Genomic DNA, 20,548 nt, shown 5'->3' on the forward strand with positions numbered 1-20,548 from the left:
TAAAAAGAGTAATCGGTAAGGTTCGAATGATAGTTTTAAATTTTATGTGGTTATATTAGTATTGACCGAGCAATACCAATTTCGATTTCAGTAGCCGCTGCTGTCGTTTCAAAGTTGATTATCCTACAGTTCTCTCTAAAATGCGATAGAGCATGTATTCAAAGTTGGATATAGTATATTATTTATAAGGAAAGTGTTGTTCATAAGTAAATTATTCATGCTGGTATCACGAACTTGAGCGAACTGTTATAGCATGGTTGAACTACTCCGAACGAATGTCAAATACACAGATATACATGTATAATAACTAAATAAAGTTCGTACATCACATTCTGGTTCCTTCTGCTACTTGTGTGACTAGGGCTTATACCATCATAAGGAAACATGACGACATTTTTTTTCGATAGCCTACTAAGCGATGGCTTTGTACCAACTGGAATTTCCCAGCCTATTCATAGAATATTGATGATATTTCATCAGTGATCAGGGAACAATTAAATTAATCGCGAGAAGGATTCCGTACTCTCAAGCTCTGGCATTTAATTGACAAGCATTATCGCGGTTGGACGAGAAGACTCTCTATCTACAAGGTTAATAGTTCATCATGGGTTTTGACATTCTGGATACATCTTCTAAACTTTGAACGACTTTACAGCAGTGGTTGATACAGGATCTGAATGCGACCTGGGTAGTGATAGTCTTTTTAAAGACATACTACCTTGGTCACTGGTTGGAACTGGGCTGAAGATCATAGTGGTCTGTTTTTGGTGAAGATTCTTCATATGTCATTTGAGACAAAAGAGTTAATACTTAACTTTGTGTGTAATTTTCTTTTTATACTGAAAGGATGCACAAGAAAAAAAAAACATATATATAGATCTATGTATACATGTATATTGGTCATATATATATATCATTAGTCTAACGAGCAGTGAGATTTTATAGAAAAGGGAGTCAATGACAACAAGTAGTCAAATGTGACTAATCTCCACTCAAACCAATATAAGAAGAAGAAGAAGTTCGATCAGTTGCTCAACTCTAAGTATTCAGGGACGGATTTCTCATCTGAGCAAGGAGATATTAGCGGTGATATCTCCATGATCTGAGTACCCTCACCGGTTTCGGAAGCGTAACGACCAAAACGATATCAAAACATAACATAGAATTTTAACGACTAAAAATATGATTGATGTACTTAATACACAAAATGACCCGGATCCACGAGACTTTCATTTCCCTATGTAACTTACTAGATGTGATTGGCCTAATGAATAACTGACGGATACACTTCTTGCTTTCACAGCTTCTAGTACAGACCAACTCAAATGATCACGCTTATTAAAAGCCGACATAGGTAGAGAAAAGGATTGTTGACTCTGGAAATGATCCGTCTACTGAAATATGTGCGTTCCAGTGAGGAAACGAGCGTCTGCTTAACCACTATAAACAATACAAACATGATTATACTTATTGTAAAGGATATTTAGCCAGCATTTACCAAACATAAATCTACAGCTGGGGTATTGTAATAGGACAATTTCTGCAATGATGTCGGAGGAACCAGCGCCGAATATGGTGACTCAGGGCCGTTTTGTGCTTTCACCAATTGCGGCTGCAAGGAAAAAGAAAAAGATAAATCGAAAAAATAACATGACGAGTGGACAACCAGTAATGGTGGATTCGTTTCTTAGGAGATTTACCACAAGAAGACACCTTGATGTAAGTAACCACACATCGAAATGTGGCTCGACCGTCATGTCTGTGGTCATTGAAGAAGATGAGAGTAACGGGGACGATGACAGAATGAAAACAATCTTTGTTCCTGATGGTGATTTTCTTCTCTACTGGTTGACAGTGGTCAGCATCGCTGTGGTGTATAATCTCTGGGTGTTGATTGCCCGTGAGGCCTGGCCAGAGCTCCAGGATAAGAGTCCCGTTGGATGGTTCCTTGCGGACTACTTCTGTGACTTTATCTATATTCTTGACATCGTGGTTCAGGCACGTACTGCTTACTTGGAAGAAGGTCTTCTGGTCACTGACGTAAAGATTCTACTATGCCATTACGTTAAGTCAAAGAAATTCATTGTTGACATCATCTCCCTCCTGCCAACAGATCTGTTCTATCTCATCAATACAGAAAATCTGCACACAATTATCAGGTTTCCAAGATTCCTTCGGGCCTACAGATTCTACACATGGTATACCAAGGTTGAAACAAGAACACATCTTCCGAATACCTTTCGTGTCCTATATCTAACACACATCTTACTACTTAGCTTGCATTGGACAGCAGCGGCTTATCATCTTATCTGCCAAGAGTCAGTTCATCGACTTGCACCAGATATAACTTATGGACCTGATGGGGATAACGCTACTTTAGCATTGAAATACCTTGTTTCTTTCTATTGGTCAACCATGACACTGACAACGATTGGTGAACTACCTTCTCCTCACACTGAAGTCGAGTAAGTTCAAATCTCAAGTCTCAACTTTATTTTTATTTTTGTCAGATATATGTAGTTAGATTCGATTTTAATCGAGATTGATTCATTAATCCACTCTGCACAGTAAAACTGTTGTTTAAACCAGTAAATCTAACAATTATTTAAAGATTTAAACAAGTTGTTAAAAAAGGTTTAAGCAATTTAATTAACAAACTTCAAACAATTTTATAAAGAGTTTTAACATCTTGTTAGAGCGACAGGCCGAAACAATGTGCTTAAGATTTTAAACAGCGTTTCAACAGTGTGCCATCTATATTATACATCATGCCCCTTTAAATCTAGAATTTATATTTTGGCCTTTTCTTGTTTTATACGATATGATATTTCCTTTCAAATGAATGATATGATATATAATTTCATTCATAAATAAGCTACAACATCAATAAACAAGGTGTAATTACTGGAACTGATATACCCAATCTCACTGATATTATATTATTTTGTATAAAATTTTATAATATGTACATACGCGATAAATGGTTTCGGTAATTAATTTCGTATTTTAAATTCAAAACATATTTTCTGATTTTCTGTCTTTATACAGATATGTAATTCAAATTATTGGATACCTGATTGGTATTTTCATCTTTGCAACGGTTGTTGGTAAGATTCAAGTTTAAACCAAGACCCCTTTTATTTCATTCAATTATTCGTTTATTTATTTCTTAATTTTATGATAAGGTCGTCAATTATCGTATTCAGTATGCACTGTATACGTTATTAAACTGGTATACCTCTAAAATGAATCATAAATCACCATGCTTTCGAAAGTAATCAGTGACTACTTTTTTCTCGTTATTGAAAGATCGAGATTTTCAATCATACGTCTACACATAACATGTATCATGAACACATGCGATCTTACGCCTTATAGGTGTGAAATCGCAAGTCTTGGAATACTTTTTAGGGTGAAACTTGCCCCAAAGTTGTACCAACATCTGCAGGGCGATTCCATACGTGTCGTACGGGACATTTTGACAACAATTTCAAGTCTCTTAGCTGACTGCTTGAGCAATAGAAAACTATTTTTGTCAATAATGAAGTTATAGCAGGTAGTCATCTGAAAAACGGATTACCAACAAAAAATGTTGGATTATGGGTGAATTAAAGGTGAGAAAAATCAATGGGAAGAGAGGTGTACTTCCTTAGAATGATACTTCAACCCAATTGTCAATCCATGTCATAATTTTATACAGTATCAAAATTTTGCAACATTGCAGGGCGATTCCATGCTAGAAAAATCAGCCATTTTCGCAAAATTTTTAAACCTACTGTCCAAACAAATGAGGAACTTCAGTTTGTTTTGTGGTAATGATAAAGTACTACTAGAAAGTCATATGAAGAAATGACAACCGACAAAAATATTTTGTCCATGGGTAAATTAGTGGCGAAAATGTTAGGTGTCTTTTTTCGATTTCAGCTGCACATTGTTGTACCTTTCCAAAGGATCAAATTGCACCCTTAACTTTATCTAAGTCTGTACCTGTTATAAGCGTTGTGGCCCAGTGGATTAGTCGTCTGACTTTCAAACAGAGGGTCGTGGGTTCGAATCCCAGCCATGGCGTAATTTCCTTCAGCAAGAAATTTATCTACATTGTGCTACACTCAACCCAGGTGAGGTGACTGGGTACCCGCCATGAAAGGCAGCTGAAAGGCAGCTCGAGCTAAAACCGGGGAATGATAATAATAAACAATGCGCCTCGGAATAGATTATTTCTAGATAGATGGTGCTGTATAAATGCCTATTATTATTATCATTATTATGCACACATGACTGTTAATTATTCTTCAACATTAGTAGAGCTCAGTTATATTCAGTTTTATTATTAAATCACAAACCCGAACGCATGTTATAAAAACAAGCAAAAACAATCATGTTATAAAAACAGGAAATGTCATATTATTGCGTATTTGGTGGAACAAAGAAGAAGAAGAACGGGCATATCATCATTACATGATTTGGCCTGTATACATAATTATTATTATTTTTATGTGACAAAAAGTCATGTATTTATTTTTGATTTTCACACTTACAGAATTTCGATCAGACATCATTTAGCATACCTGTATAACATAGAACTATTAATTGCAAAGTTCGAGAAGCATGTATAGTCCTTACTATGCAGGGGCGGAAATCTTTCCCAAAAGGTAGGGGGTACAAGGGTCTGGAAAATTTGACAAGCAAAAAAAAGAAAAGGCTATTACCTAAAATTTAAAGTCATTTCGACGAAAAAAAAAAGTCATCTCGTCCCAAAACGCACGTTTTATTCCCATTTTGAGTTATATATTTCTTAGCATCACCAAAGACCCAAAATAGTAGGGGGGACAATTGCTATTGTGTCCCCCCTACTATTTTGAGTAGGGGGGACACGTCCCCCCTGGGATTTCCGCCCATGTTACTATGTGGGGTTTCTTTCGAATACAAGTAGAGGTTTCAGTAGAGAACACGGTTATTATTTTGGTCCTTGTATTCACTGCCATTGAATTACAGGACAAGTCGGAAATATCATAGGAAATCGCAACTTGACCCGAATGGAATTTGAACGGGAAGTGGTAAGTATATGTTCCATGAGGACTAAATATTTAGTTTTTATAGCATTTTTAACATTCACCCATCTACTTTCATCATGTGTTTCTTTGAAGGCAAGTAGAGAGAAAATTATATATATATATATATTTTAATATCAAATGCAGGATTTAATAGAATTCAGAGAATTGTATGCATACTTCTGCTGCATGCAATTTCGTTTCTTTCCAGTAATTCTTTGCTCTTTAAAAAGGTAGGGGACTCTATAACTAATTATAATGATGATGATGAAAATGATAAAGATAACAAACATTATTATCATTAGAAGTATTTCTTTTTCTTCTTCTTCTCCTCCTTCTCCTTCTTCTTCTGCTTCTCATTGTTATCATTATTATAATTATTATTATTATTATATTATCACAATATCTATATCGTTATTGTTATGATATTATTATTGTTACAGTTTTTCATGTTTGTTCTTATTATTATAACATTCTACTTGTGATTCTATTTTGTATTACTATATCAGGATCATGCTAAAGGTTACATGAGAAGAAATAATGTTCCAAGAGATGTTCAACTTCGGATACTTAGGTGGTATGATTACACATGGGAACGGTAAGTAGGGCCAGTAGCAGTATAGCAGTAGTAAGTGGTATTTACAGTAGTAGAAGCAATATAGGAGCAGTAGTAGTGGTACTAGTAGTATAGTAGTACTAGTAGTAACCTGTGTAAATTTTTAGATATTTTCACTCCAGAATGAGCTATAATGCACTGACAAAAGATGTGAATCCAACTCCAAAAGGACTGACCCTTCGTCTCACTCTATAAGAGGAGTGGAATTTGGGATCAGATTAGCTCTTTTACATGTAAAGCGTATAGTAGGGGGCCTAGGGGCTCTTGCCCCCCTATTTTTTACGACCAAGAAAAAAGACAGAAAAGGAAAGGGATAGGGGTGAAATATGATGTTATTTTCCGAATATTATTTTATTAAGTTGCCCGCTCGCTTCGCTCGCTCGCAACTTATTAATTTTACGCGATACGCCATATCGACCCCCCAAAAAATACTTTCAAAGGTACATATACTTTGTGAGGGTGTGGCACATAGTAATGTACTAATTATTTTGTTTAATTCTAAATATCTGTATTTTTTGTTTTAAGTGGGGCTACTCGTGGTCAATGTGACGTTAATTCACTCGGTCTTCTCCCAGAGACACACCGCACGGAACTCGCTCTTCATGTCAATCTACAAACATTGAAAAAGGTATGTGTAGTATGTAATATTAATTTTAGAGGTTTTGGGCATCAACACTGATGTAGTTACAGTTATACCATCCTGATTGTTTAAAAGGGAAATCTTGGGTGCATACAACTAGTTGAAAATATTCCAGAATGTCGGAGCCTGAATATGTATCAGTCAACATCATCGGGGAACAAGTATTCTCTGTGGGAATTCACGACTAGGCATTAATGAATTATACAACTTATTCACAAAGATCAGAAAATATATTTGTTTATTTGCTTGCTTGGTTGTCGGAGTTTAAGGTTAAATTGAAGTTTGAAAAAAAAATAATGTAAAGAATTCTCAATTAATTTAGTTCTTCATCACTCACTCACATATATTTGATAAAGTGGACGCCATTGCATACATTTTGGGAGAAAAAATATGGTCCATTGTCATGTTGATCAATCATATGGGTTTCGTCGATCGTAATGGCTTGGGTAAAATTGTCAGGATCTCATATCAATCTCTTTCTAATCTTATCTTTCTTCTTCATTTTTTTACACTATCAATTTAAATGATATTATGCACTACAGCGTATGTATAGATGTCGTTGTCATTTTGTATCGTTAAGTTCTTATTTGGGTATATATACTATTTAAAAGAATGTTTCAACCGGAGGCTGCACTCTACAAGTTTTTTTAGCAGCATCCTCCATTCATCAACCTGTTGCAGAAATATCTTGTCTACGTTGTACGCTCTTTCCTTTTTTTTCTGTCTAATTATAATGTAAATATGTGGGACAGGGACGACTAATTGTATTAGTATGAAAAGAAAATAAACGAAATGAAATGAGTGGAACGTTGTTGCCCAGTGGATTAGTCTCCGGACTTTGAAACAGAGGGTCGTGGGTTCAAATCCCAGCCATGGCGTAGTTTCCTTCAGCAAGAAATTTATCCACATTGTGCTGCACTCAACCCAGGTGAGGTGAATGGGTACCTGGCAGGAATTTATTCCTTGAAATGCCACCGCGCTGTAAAAGGCTGCGGGGCTAAAGCCAGGGTAATAATATCCAAGTCCTTTGGAAGCGCATAGAGACGTTATTTATAATGTGTTATGCGCTATACAAGAACTGTCTATTATTATTATTATTATGGGACGATCTCATTGTCATATAATCTAAATGACATCAACTTTTCTTTCCTTGGTTTTTTGAGGTGAAAATCAAGTAGCATGCCAGATGTATAATCTACATAAATATTTTTTAATCATATTTATAATAAACATTCTGTCTTTAATATTTCATTTTTATTGAAGTATATTTTATAGGCTTCATGAGTAGTGAATAACCAAACCAAAATGTTTATCAACAGTTCTTGATTTTATGTAAATTATGCCGTGATTCTTTTCGATGTTCATATAAGTTTTTTACTAATAAAAATAAATCACCTTCTCATCGCTCTTGGTTAACATTTTCATAAAATCTACCATCGACATAGTTCGGGTTTGTTTTTTACATTTTGTTTGTAAGGTTCTTTATTTCATTCAATGTAAATTAAGTGATAGTAAATACAATTACTTAATGATTTGTAAACATGTACATTATAAATAAAAATACATATATACCCACCATTGGGAGCTTTACACGCATAATGTACCTTTTGAGAGAATTCTGACACGCGCGAGGCATAGCCGATGGCATTTAGACTGGTTCCATGTAACAAGCGTGTGTAATTATTCTATAAGTTTTTACAAGATAGTCAAGAGAGTGCTGTGGAGTCTTATACCATGCTCATCTAAAGACCATGACTGGTCATTAGAACTACATATTAATCCAAAGAAGTAGTTACTAGTGAATATAACTTCTGTAAGACCATCAGCAACATGTTTTATTTACTATTTATTCATAATGTGACTTTGAACACAAATATTCTCTGTATATATGTATTTTGTATGTGTAATTTTATATAAGGGAATAAAAAAAACAAATAAATAGTGCAACCACTAGCAAATTTTCATGTTATTTGAAATAATTGGCTTGTCACCATGATCACGTGATAGATTTCAGCCAATCATCGTTCGTCATGTTTGATTATGATTTATGTCACTGTATTATAAAGAACTATACAGCCCAAGTGGGTCATAAATCATGATTATGATAGAGTACTTAATCACATTGATCAGACTTCCGATTATGTATAAATACCCTCTCACTTGTATCGTGTATAATGTTCAGTAATTAATAAACCCATTTGCGATATACATATTCTTAAATGCATATTGTATCCATATTCACAAGCATATAGAAATGAAAATATTATGTTTTATTATATATATTCTTATGCACATTGTTAATTATCAATATGAATTTGCCACTAAACAAAGTATTGCATATAAACGATCTTTTGAATTGTATTTTGTGTGTGTTATTATACAGGTTTCGATTCTGAAGTTTTGTCCTCCTGAATTCCTTCATGATCTTGTTCTTAAGATGCATTTATGTATCTTTACTCCTGATGATATCGTCTATAAGAAAGGTGCCGTTGCAAAGGAGATGTTTATTGTGTCCCATGGATTTTTCAAGATTACTGAGTAAGACTATAATGTTTGATATCATTAGTATGGTTGGATTTTCCGTTATGAGCTGTACCTATCTTGAAACTGCTCTCCTGTCACGGGATCCAGGAATGAAAAGGGAAATAGAAAAGGAAGTGAAAAACTGAACTGATGATTTTTACAGGAATACAACATACATCATAATTATGTGATGAACACGTACTTAAGCTTCGGTATGATAGAAAACATCAATTTTATCATAGTAAATCATTAAGAAATAAAGATCTTGAAGGCAAATGGGACATTGTTCAGGGTACTCCCGCTTATGTTACATTTTAATTATTAAAAGGAAATGAAGGAGAAGAATATGGAATGAACATATCACTGAAAATCGAAAGTTAATTAGCTATTATATATCAAATGCATTTTCACTGCTTATACATTGCAGTATTTGCTTTCAAAACACTATAATAATGATCCTCGTAAATCATATCATTGGTTTCAATTGCTTCTCAAAGAGCCTTAACTGTAGTAAATAAAGAAGCTTGAATAGGAGAAAATTATAATTAAGGAGTACTGCCGAAAATTGGTCCACAAAAAGCCTTAGTTATGTGACGTCATGTCATGTGGGAGGAGTTGTAATTAAATTTTAGGTCTATTCATAAAAAGTTATATTGTTTTCTTGTTTCCGGGTCAGATATGGACTAAAAATAAAAGTATAAAAAAAATCTTGGCCCATATTCTGAACATGTTCTGATTAAAACTGGTCTAAATTTGCGGTTTAATTAATGAATAGTCAGTTGTGGTAGAATGTATAGTATGCTGTTAAAAAAAACCCTGATATTACAGAAAAAAGAGAAAATTTTGCAGAAAGCAATAACAGAATCATTCTGTAAATTCATAAAACAGGAGTTTTCTACAATTTAACCGGACAGGTCTGTTTAAAAAAGGGAAAGGATGTTTTATTTAAGGAAATTTGTAAGGTTCTATTCACCAAATACTAATTTCCTGTAATTATACATGATATAATGTAAGATTACCTAATCCGGTAAGATTACAGGTGTTCTCGAGACTCTGCTGCGGGGACTTCTTTTATTTTCTAACAGTGTAGCCAATAAATTCAATTCATCGGCTCATTTTAATCTCAAATCATTCTTAATTGCTTCATTTCATTTCATTTATATCCACATTAACAGCAAAGTAAATACATTTTGTACTTCTCAAGATCATTATGGAAAAGATAAAAGTTAAAGTAGATTGAAATAAAACAATACAATACATTCATGAAAGCAATTAAATAATTATTAATGATCATGTAACTTAAAAGCTGTCATGTGGAGGAAACCTTGTGAAAGCAGAGCTTGTGAAACAGGTTCCCTCTCCTTTGTGCATGATTGACAGTGAGTACTTGTTTTCAACTTTGTACAGTGAGGCAGAGAAAAGTGATCATGAGAATCATACAATGTAAACATGGTAAATAAAATTGTGACATTTTGGCTTTCCAAAGATTTTAGCACAGAGTTAGACCAAGACCTATCAATTGACTTAGAACATGTGCATTGGTCATGCTGGTGTATACGGCACCCTGTAGCTCGAAACTACATTTATTTTCTCTTTTTTTGACCGCTTATTTGGCAATGGCTGCTATGTCAGGGTATATTCATTATTATTTTCTGAATTTGCATTAATTTATTGTCTCGCCCAACAGAGGTTAAGGCCAGACTAAGGGATCAAAATGCCGTCCGTCCGTCACAAACTGGTATATTTCTGGTTACTTTCACTGACACAAGTGGGCGAGACACACCATCGCTTATGCCTTGTCTTTGAATGGAATGGATGATTTCATCTCCCCTGGAATGCTTTATCTATCATTTACCACATTTAATTCACTTTTGTTTTCTCACTTAATATAGTGATGCAGGTCAAGTGATCTCTACGCTCAAATCAGGTGACTATTTTGGAGAGGACGGTATTCTCAACCTGGAGGGAAACAGGTAAATTAAAAATGAAAACCGGGGACTTTTAGTAGTTAAGGATTTGCACTTAACTATCAAAATCATATAATTATATTAATGCAATGCTAGATCATTTCCGGGAGAAAAAATGAATGCTATTTTTAATGTATAGGGCCTGCATGATAATAGTCATCATTCTGTGGTTAATATTCGTCCTATTGTGTTGACATTAATTGTAACCATGACAACAGGGGTTTTCCCTGTGTATTTATTAAACACCGACATATGTACCACAAATCAGCATATCAGGAAGTAACACTGTAAACTAAATGCCTCAACAAAACAATAAGGCGTGAATAAACCACGGCTATATTACAATTCATTTTAGGCCTAACATACTAGGCTACATCCACACACATTTATATAAAACACTCGATCACAATTATAGGTCTAATTAAAAACATTTATATTCACTCATGGTTTTCCGGAGGAATGAACCCTTCATTCAGCATTGAATTTTCCTTGCATTATTTATCTAAGTAATAGAAATCTAAAGGAGCCAGGAAGAAAGAAGATGAAAGAAGAGAGATAGGTATGAAAACACGAAACAGGAGAGGCCTGGATCGTGCAACTGTATATTGCCCCTGTTTTAATGTGAAAAACTGACATCAACTTCAGTTCATCTTACTCCATATCAAAATAGAATGGCACCACTCCTGTGCTTATCACATCAGTCGCACATCTTCTTTAACTTAGTTTCTGTATAAATGTAAACTATTCTACTGTCTGTATATCAATAATTATAACGTGTTATTTTATCCATGTCATTGTTAATTAAAAAAAAAACAATTATAGGATTCCCATTTTTATCGTTGGTATAGGAGAATAGCTGATGTATATTCTGTTGGATTTTCCGAGCTTTTTTCTCTCTCTCGTGAGGACGTCTTGGGTGTAATGAAAGATTACCCGACTGTGAAGGTAACCAAAATGATAAATACTCTGCAATTTATGAACAACAATAGGCCCGGATATGCACTATTCCCAGTTCATTGAACAATGTGTACAGAGGGTGGTCCAGGGGGTGGGGTGTTGCACCGGGGGCACATTTCACCCACTTTTCACTCCAAACTTAATCACCGACGATGCTATGTGGTACGTTGCACTGTAAAAAATATATTGTGTAAAATTTTAACCAACACAAGGGTAATTATGTTTCCGACCAATTTGGGAAAGTATTTTACCCAATGCGGGAAGCATATTAAGGTAAAAAAAATAGAATTGACAAAATCTTCATCACACTAGATAAATAAAAATGCCCAATGTTGGTTGGACACATAATGACCCTTATGGAGCATTTCTAACCAAATATATTTTTAGAGTGCGCCCCTCTAGTACCTCCTTTAGAAAAAAAAATTTTTTTCAATATCAATAACATTTTGTGCCCCCACCTCATTCTGACATCATGGATCTACCCTTGAAGCTGCAGAGAAAAAATTATAATGATGGGTATTCCAAGTATAGACCTACAACGTGTAATTCACTGTCACCAGTTGATAGTGTACATCATTGCTCCGTCATGAATTATCTTCGAGAATCTTTTCTCGCTGCCCTCTAATCTCCCTTCCCCACCCCGCCCCTCGAAATGCTTGTACGACATAAAACTGAAAGGTATTTATTATCTGATTGCTTGTACGAATCTATCAGAATTGTTATCATTGAGCGGTCTGATTTTTTTTTTGCATATTTTTTCTCAGGATAATCATTTGGTATATGAGTGTAAATTTCGATGCATTAGATGATGGAGACATGAAAAAAATAAACTAAGTCAGCCTTGTTGTTTTTTACAGAGTATGTTTGAGGAGGAAGCACTAATCAAACTTAGCAAATTACAACCGAAAGATTCTGATTGTACCGGTGTCAATGGAACGGATAACGAAAGATACCGTACCAGAACCGAAAGTCATGCTCAAAGAAGGTAAATGAAATACATCTTTTTTATTAACAGTGTAGAAAACAAATTCTGGAGATGTTAACTTGATTTTATTTGAAAGCAATACTACAAAGGATGTGTACTTTCTCATACTACATGTATATATTTCTGATTTGATTATCTTTTTTTTCTATAGCTAAAAAGCCAACTTATTTAGGCCTATATAAGCTTGTGAAAATCTATTTGACTTTTTAAAAAAATTTAGTGATTCATCGTAATGACATGAATGAGGGACGAACGTGATATTGATTTAAGTGAGTTTTATCAAGATACAATTATTTATTAATGGAAGCCAATATTTTGTTCAGATTTTAAAGTAAAATTTTACAGTTGACTCGGATTTAACTTGAAACGTTGAAAGGTACCAAGTAAATCGTCTTATTTAAATTCCTTGTCTTTTTCATAAACTGAGCAGAGGTGCCAATATTTATCCAGAAGCGGGGAAAGATTCAGCTCAGAATGATTCACTCCAACCCGACGAGACCAGACGGATACTCAAGACGGTCAAATACATCAAAGCAAAGAACCGGAATTCGTCTGCTCGCTATTCGACTCTATCCGATATCGTGATAGATGAGAGGCAACCAGACGACCAAGGCGTTATTTTGGAGAAAATAGTATGTACTGGGACACTGGAAATCAGTTGAAATAAGATCAGGGGCAGATCAACGGGGGGGGGGGCAGCGCTCCTCAAAAATCATATCCTGACATGCTGTTTATAAAGTCACGCATGACTTGTTTGTAAAATGATTAAACTAGTTACATAGTTAAGAATGCTATCATTTAGCCCCCAAAATGGTTATTAGTCGTGCGTTAAGTCATCCGTTTAGTTACGAAGAGCTTTATGAAACATTCGTCAAAACAGCACCAGTACCCTCAAAAAATCTATCCAGTAAACAATTAGAATAAGAAGAGAAAATGGGGGAGGAAATGGGAGACACTAGGCGAAATGGAAGCATGCTTTCTCCCTTTCATTTAGCCATCTTATAATTGCAAAGACAGATTTGATAGAGGGTATACATGCTGTTGCTAAGGGTTAAAAATTACCCCGAAAAGGGGTATTAAGTATAAGCTTGCACAAATATAAATATAATGATTTCATCATTGTTCATTCGTCACTTCTCATTGCACTGTGTCTGCAAATCTCCAAGTTTTAAGTTTCTTTTACCTCTCTTGCTCTCTCAAAATTTAAGTCCCACCAAGTTGCACTAGTCATGTAAAAAAATATTCTCCGCATGCATCTTTGCGCTCTCACATGGCAGCAGGTATAAAATAATAAGAAGAAATTACTTAAACTACTTCTTAAAGTTAAACATGCCTTTTCCGACGTTTCATTAGAAATTCAAAGACACAAATCAACAGTCGATTGTAATGAAATATAGGAATGAACTGCAGGTCCAGAGAATTTTTCTTTTCGTACTCGAATTAACCAGCTTAGGAAGCTCATCCCCCAACTCCATGCTGCTTGCCATTGAGCAAAGTATCCTTAAGTTGTCCTAGGGTCCATGGCTGTCACAGTGTTACCCATGGACGTAGTACACTGTAGCATGTCCATCTGTTACCCTTCTCCCAAGAACAACATTTGTCCTCAGCTTCAGCCAGGGGCTGCACGCGACTGAGCGTCGTTGATGTGTTATGTAACACAAGGACAGACAGACTCTTGTGACGAGGGAAACCCTGGGTTTATAAAATAACAGACATGTCGTCAGCTAGAGGTCAGACGAGGACGCACGCGATAGATCTGTCATCGCAGGGTGAGGTCGCACGCGACTGAGAGATTTTCCTTATCATTACGTAAGAAGGACAATCCCTCTTGACGAGCGGGACCCTAGATATAAACAAAGAGTGTGACCTTAGCTTGGAATGGTGTGAGGACACGCACTCAATCAGGATGGTAACCTCAATGAACCTGTAGGTTAACAAGGATAAGAAGTTATTAAACTTCTCTATGTCCAAGGCTTGTGCAATTTATTGACATGCTCAAAAAAGGTTTCTCTCACTGGCCCTTTAAAATTGTACCACAAATTTCCCGACCATATTCTTTTCAAGCTGTACCTCATTTACTTACATAATTAACACTCGGCCCTCTATTTTGATATTTTTGTTCGACTCACAACTTCAGCTTACTTTCTTAATTTTACAGATTTTGGCTAATTGTAACTGTAGCAATACACGTCTTGTTACTTTCACGTCATCTGCTTTTTAAGTCATTGTATTTTTATTGTTAATTGTATGTTTCTTTTTTTTCCTTCACATGTACTTACTAATTGCTGTGTAAAAGAATTGTTATAATTGTTATGTTATGCTATGAACATTGTCACAGGGCCCCATGGGAGACCAACACATTGTTGAATGGGCTTCCCTGTTTTTAAATGAATAAATAAATAAATAAATGAATATGGGTTAAGTTTACATCAACGTCACCATCGTCACGAGGACCATCATCATCACCACGATCAAAATAACTGTCACTACCATATCCATGATGATAATGATCATCGTAATAGCCATCACCATTGCCCTCTCCTTCTCCGACATGATTATTACCATCATTAGCATCATCATCATTGTATTCATCATCATCATGATCATCATCATATTCATGATCATCGTCATCCTAATCCTCATCACCATTATCATCATTATCACCACCATCATCACCACCATCATCATCGTCCTCGTTATATTCGTCAACTCCCTTATCATCACCTCTCTTTCTCCATCTTCATCATCTCCGTTATCACGATCGCCATCATCATCATCCTCATCATTACTATCATCATCAGCAGCATCTCCATCATCTCCGTTATTACGAGCATCATCATCACCACCTTCATCATTGACATTCTCATTCTCTAATTTTATGATTAATATATCTCACACTACAGGTTTCTTCAGCTGGTGAGGTCGCTCGGAAGAAAGAGACAGTGGTCGACACCCACGTCCAGATGATATCAGTACTCCGACGAGAGAACGAATCAAAGGCATCATACATCCAAGCATTGGAGAAACGAAATCAAGAATTAGAAGCTCTTTTAAAAGCGACCAGTTCCTTTCAAACTTCTGATGCATAGCGATAGTTTTTATTTATTTTACTTATTCAATCTTTCTCTGTTGTGTCCTTTCGAACATTTCTCAACCCCCACGCCTATTATCAACAAACCATGCACGAACACATCCTCTCTCGTTGATTAAATGGATATTATCATCTCATGTTATTACACTTATTTCAAAGATAGTGACACTTCGTATCATGAAATAGAACTCGAGTTTCCATGCAAAAAAAGAAGAAAAAAAATCCACAAATCTATATGTGTTTGCATAATGGCCAGGTTCACTGAGGTGTCATGGCCAACGAAAAACAACACCCAGGACAAGTTTGCAGACACAGCAGATAATATTTTTTTAACATTAAGTGAAAGGATTGTATGTTGCTTTAATACCACTTGGTGACGTCAGCATCTCATCAATTAAATATTCCACCTGGATAGAGTAGTCTGTAGGCACAGACCAATTGGTTTTCGCAATTCACATAGTGCACAATGTAGAGTCTGAATTAGTGAGACTAGATTCACTATTTATTGTGACTGGCTGTAACAGACAGAGTCTTTGAGTCTAGTCTTTACTCTAGAACTGTTATCGTTAACGTGTCGAATATGAGTCTGTGTTCGCAGACTATTGATAGAGCGCAGATACTATTAGTGTAAAAAAGAGGTGCCATGACATTTGCTCCGGCGACAATTGCTCCGAAGGAAAATCTGCAGGTTAAGCCAAGCATAAACCTAATCTCAAAAACTAAATAAACCATAATCCATATCTTTGCATTATTCTGAACCAAAAACTATAATACAATCCTAACTCTAATCCTATGCCTTCTGAGATATTAAGACCGGAGAAAATGTCACAGGAGCAAATGCCGAGTCACCGAAAAAGGTCATACATTTTCTGTGCTTTAAACCCTCATCATAGCTTTGCTTCTAATTCCAGCTATGAGTGCGTTCAAACTTTAAATGACTACCGCCCTCTGCAAACCAGATAAAGTCGAAGTTAAAAAAAGTCTCATAAAATTTCTTCGGTTATCGAAAGAGGGGATTTTCTTCTAGAGGTTCCCATGTTATTTTGAAGTTCACATTGTGACATTTCAGGATTGACATGTCATGTATAAACTTAAAGGGATGCTAAATGGATGCTCCGGGCTGAAAGATATTCATATCTTAATAAATACATGTAGAGTAAAATTCACAGAGCAACATTCTGAAAAAAATCATCAAAATCGGATAACAAATAACGAAGTTACTGAATTTTTAAGATTTGCATTATTCCAGTGAAACAGTTTTAGGCATGTCTTCATGTGTATTCATTAGGTGGGCTGATGATGTCATATCCTCACTTAATCTTTTGTATTTTATTATATGAAATCAGGTTTATTCATTTTTTTTGGGGGGGGGCTGACAACTGATTAAATGCATTAGTTATTTACTGCTGCAACTTATTTCATCATAATGGAGACACATTGTTCACACATGTATGAAAAAAATGAAACAATTATGATTTCATGTTAATAACATAAGAAAAAGGAATGTGGGGATGTGACATCATCAGGTCACCATTACGACGTGTTTATAACTGTTTTCACACAATATTGCTAAACTTAAAAATTCAAAACCTTCGTTATTTGAATGTTATCCGATTTTGATTAAATTGTCAGCATTTTGCTTTGTGAATTTTATTTAGATATAATATTCTCAGCCCGGAGCATCCATTTAAAGCCATTATCATTATTACGCTTCCACTTCCATCTACCATGTCTACCCTAAGTGAATTCAAACTACCGCCCTCTGCAAACCAGATAAAGTCGAATTCAGAAATCTCATAAAATGCTAACATTCGTTTCTTCGGTATCGTATATAAGAGGGGATTTTCATGTAGAAGTTCCCATGTTATTTTGAATTTTACATTGTGTCAAGTCAGGATCGACATGTCATGTATAAACTTAAAGAGATGCTACGGGCTGATAGAATATTCATAAAGCAAAATGCTGAAAATTTGATCGAAATCGGATAACAAAATAACGAAGTAATTGAATTTCAAAGATTTGCATTATTCCAGTGACACTGTTCTAGGCATGTCTTCATGAATATTCATAAGGTTGGCTGATAATGTCATATCCCAATTGTTCTTTTGTATTTTATTAATGTATGAGATCAGGTTTATTCAAAATTTTCTACCAAGAACAGAAATAATTGGATTGACAATTGATTAAGTGCATTAGTTATTCATTACTGCAACTTTCTTCATCATAATGGAAACGCATCATTTACACATTCATGAAAAAATGAAACAATTATGATTTCATGTAATTACATAAGAAAAAGGAAAGTGAGGATATGACATCATCAGCCCACCCAATGTAATGTATATATTAGATTGTTAGATCGTCCTTTCAGAAACCCTATGCTTGTTTAGGGAAATAGTATTTTCTTTGTTTTTATGTTGTTGTTTAATATTTTTTTCTTAATATCTATGCTTTGTTGTGCTGCCTCGATCATCCTTTCATTTCTTTACTGTTTTGTTGTTATTGTTAATAGGTCTAACACGTGTAGGTTACGCAAAACTTGGGGTTTTGTAATTAAATACAAATACAAAAACTAGATATTGTTTGAGTTTTTCTGTATGAAAGTTGGTTAACACTTTAGACTAATGTGTGTGATCTGTACAAGTTGAAACTGATAGACTTTGGCAGTTAACGCGTTTTACTGGATTGTTCCTCTCAATTTCACAACTAACACTACATTAAGCAATGACATATTTTTGGATGAGGGCGCTAGTATGCTGCAGTTAATAAAATCGCCAAAAAGTAAAATACCATCATCATCGGAAGGAAGACATCGAGCTAAATGAAGATATAATAAGGAAAAACAAGTGATATCAAATTATTTGGATCTTCAAATAGCGAAAATCTAGCAAAATTCATAATCCAATTTGAACGAATTTTCTCATTTATTGTTATTTCTTTTAATTATCTCGCTTTTTTCTCGCTTCAGTTATTGATTCTATTTTTATCCATTAATTTGGCAAATCAACTGAATTCTATAAATTCATTAAAGGGTTACTTATAATAGGGTAGACCGCTATAATATGATTAAAATGTAAACAAATCATGTAAATTTTACGTGCTACATGAATCTCTAAATCCACTTTTTTGCAGTTTGTTTGGTATTACAAACATGACAAAAAGGAGGGTGTATGGTATTTTCAAACTCAATGTTCATAACCTGATGTCAGTATCTCAGAAATGTCATTTCTGAATCCCTATTATAACATTGTGGTTAGTGCAAGTGTTTTAGGTTCTCGATTTAAACACAATCAGGATGTACCTATCACCGTCAATATCCGAGTCGGGGAATAACAGAGCTGTATTGTCTTTCTTTACCTCCTCCAGGTACCAAGGACTCTGCTCTAGTGAGAGATTATTTCTTTTAAGCGTTCAGCTTTTTCAACAGGTTAAAGTCCCAATTCAATAAATATATGTTCGTAGAAATGAAATATACATAAACATAAGATGTAATAATATTCCTCTTTTTGAATAGCCTATGACATCGGAACGACGTCTCTATAAGCGCTTCACAGATTCAGTTTTCTTTTCATTGCTCTGACAAGTCTGAGACAGTTAACGTCAGGGCACTGACCAGCACCCCTCTTTGCAGAGGGGTGCTGGTTTTCCCAAAAAAAAATTGATAAGCGCAAAAAGTGTTTCGCTCTAAATATGGTAATTTTGGTCAAATTTATCCTTTTTAGCATGCTGCCTATAGTGTATAACATATCTGCACCCCTTTGTCTTATTGGATGCTGAAGCATCCCCATCACCCACGTCAAGTAAAAGTAGAAACATGGCTATAACATGGCTATTTCACCAACATCTGTTGGTGAAAATCCATCTCAAAGGTCAAATTTATGACCTCACATATTGGAGCTGCTTACATAATAAGTCTTGTGATAAAATTATAAATTCCATAAAAAGCAGTTTTCTGAGAAAATTGAAATTGATTTTATACATCCATTCATCCTGTTCAATGGTTTTAGATATCAGATACGTTTTTTCCACCAATGCTTCTGTGAGAGTAATATATTCAGTCATCACGAATCATGAAAGGTATCGATGATTGGTCTGTAGCCGCTTATATACTCTCCGTTTAAACCAGTTTTGTCTTATTGTCATTTAGCTCAACTACCATGTGATCTAATTTCCAATTAGGCTGTACCAATTTCGTCTAATATCAAATTGGTCTATAACACCACTTATTTTATAGATCTACTTGTACACCAAGTTCACATGGTCAACAAAAGTTAACGTAAAAAAAGCATCAATCAAGTTTAGATAGGTCTATGGGAAACGAATTAACATAAACAATTTCTTTTTTTTATGAATTTCGTCAACCTTTCATTTTTTTTTAAATAGTTTTCTGTTTATTTATTGAAACCAATTTGATATCAGGGCGGAAAAGAAGATTTATGGGCGAAGGATTTTTATAATGCGACGACTTGAACACAGCCACCTGTATCCTGAATACACCTGTCATTTATTAACCCACTGTTTTGAGAGGGTGTAAATGATGATCACTCAACGAATTATAAACCAATTAGTAAAGATCTAACACCCTTTTAATACCACCTCAGTAATAGATCAATTTCCCCCATTTTGACAGTCAGGCTTTGGTAGGAAGTCATAGGATTCCCGATTGGTTTCTAACCAATTAACACCCATCAGAGGAAACCATCAAACCAATTAGTACA

General features: G+C 35.0%; 1 protein-coding gene across 1 annotated transcript; it reads left to right on the forward strand.

The window, feature by feature from the left end:
- Positions 1–414: 414 nt before the first annotated feature.
- Positions 415–16,794, forward strand: LOC121409195 (cyclic nucleotide-gated cation channel alpha-3-like). Its single transcript, XM_041601049.1, has 11 exons — positions 415–2,465; positions 3,049–3,107; positions 4,996–5,057; positions 5,561–5,649; positions 6,193–6,295; positions 8,691–8,845; positions 10,723–10,803; positions 11,646–11,742; positions 12,612–12,739; positions 13,170–13,371; positions 15,643–16,794. The coding sequence occupies exons 1-11, from the start codon at positions 1,546–1,548 to the stop codon at positions 15,826–15,828; spliced, it is 2,082 nt and encodes a 693-aa protein (XP_041456983.1). The 5' UTR covers positions 415–1,545; the 3' UTR covers positions 15,829–16,794.
- Positions 16,795–20,548: the final 3,754 nt, after the last annotated feature.

This window comes from Lytechinus variegatus, chromosome 2 (assembly GCF_018143015.1).
Source record: "Lytechinus variegatus isolate NC3 chromosome 2, Lvar_3.0, whole genome shotgun sequence".
In the NCBI taxonomy this organism is placed as follows: Eukaryota; Metazoa; Echinodermata; class Echinoidea; order Temnopleuroida; family Toxopneustidae; genus Lytechinus; species Lytechinus variegatus.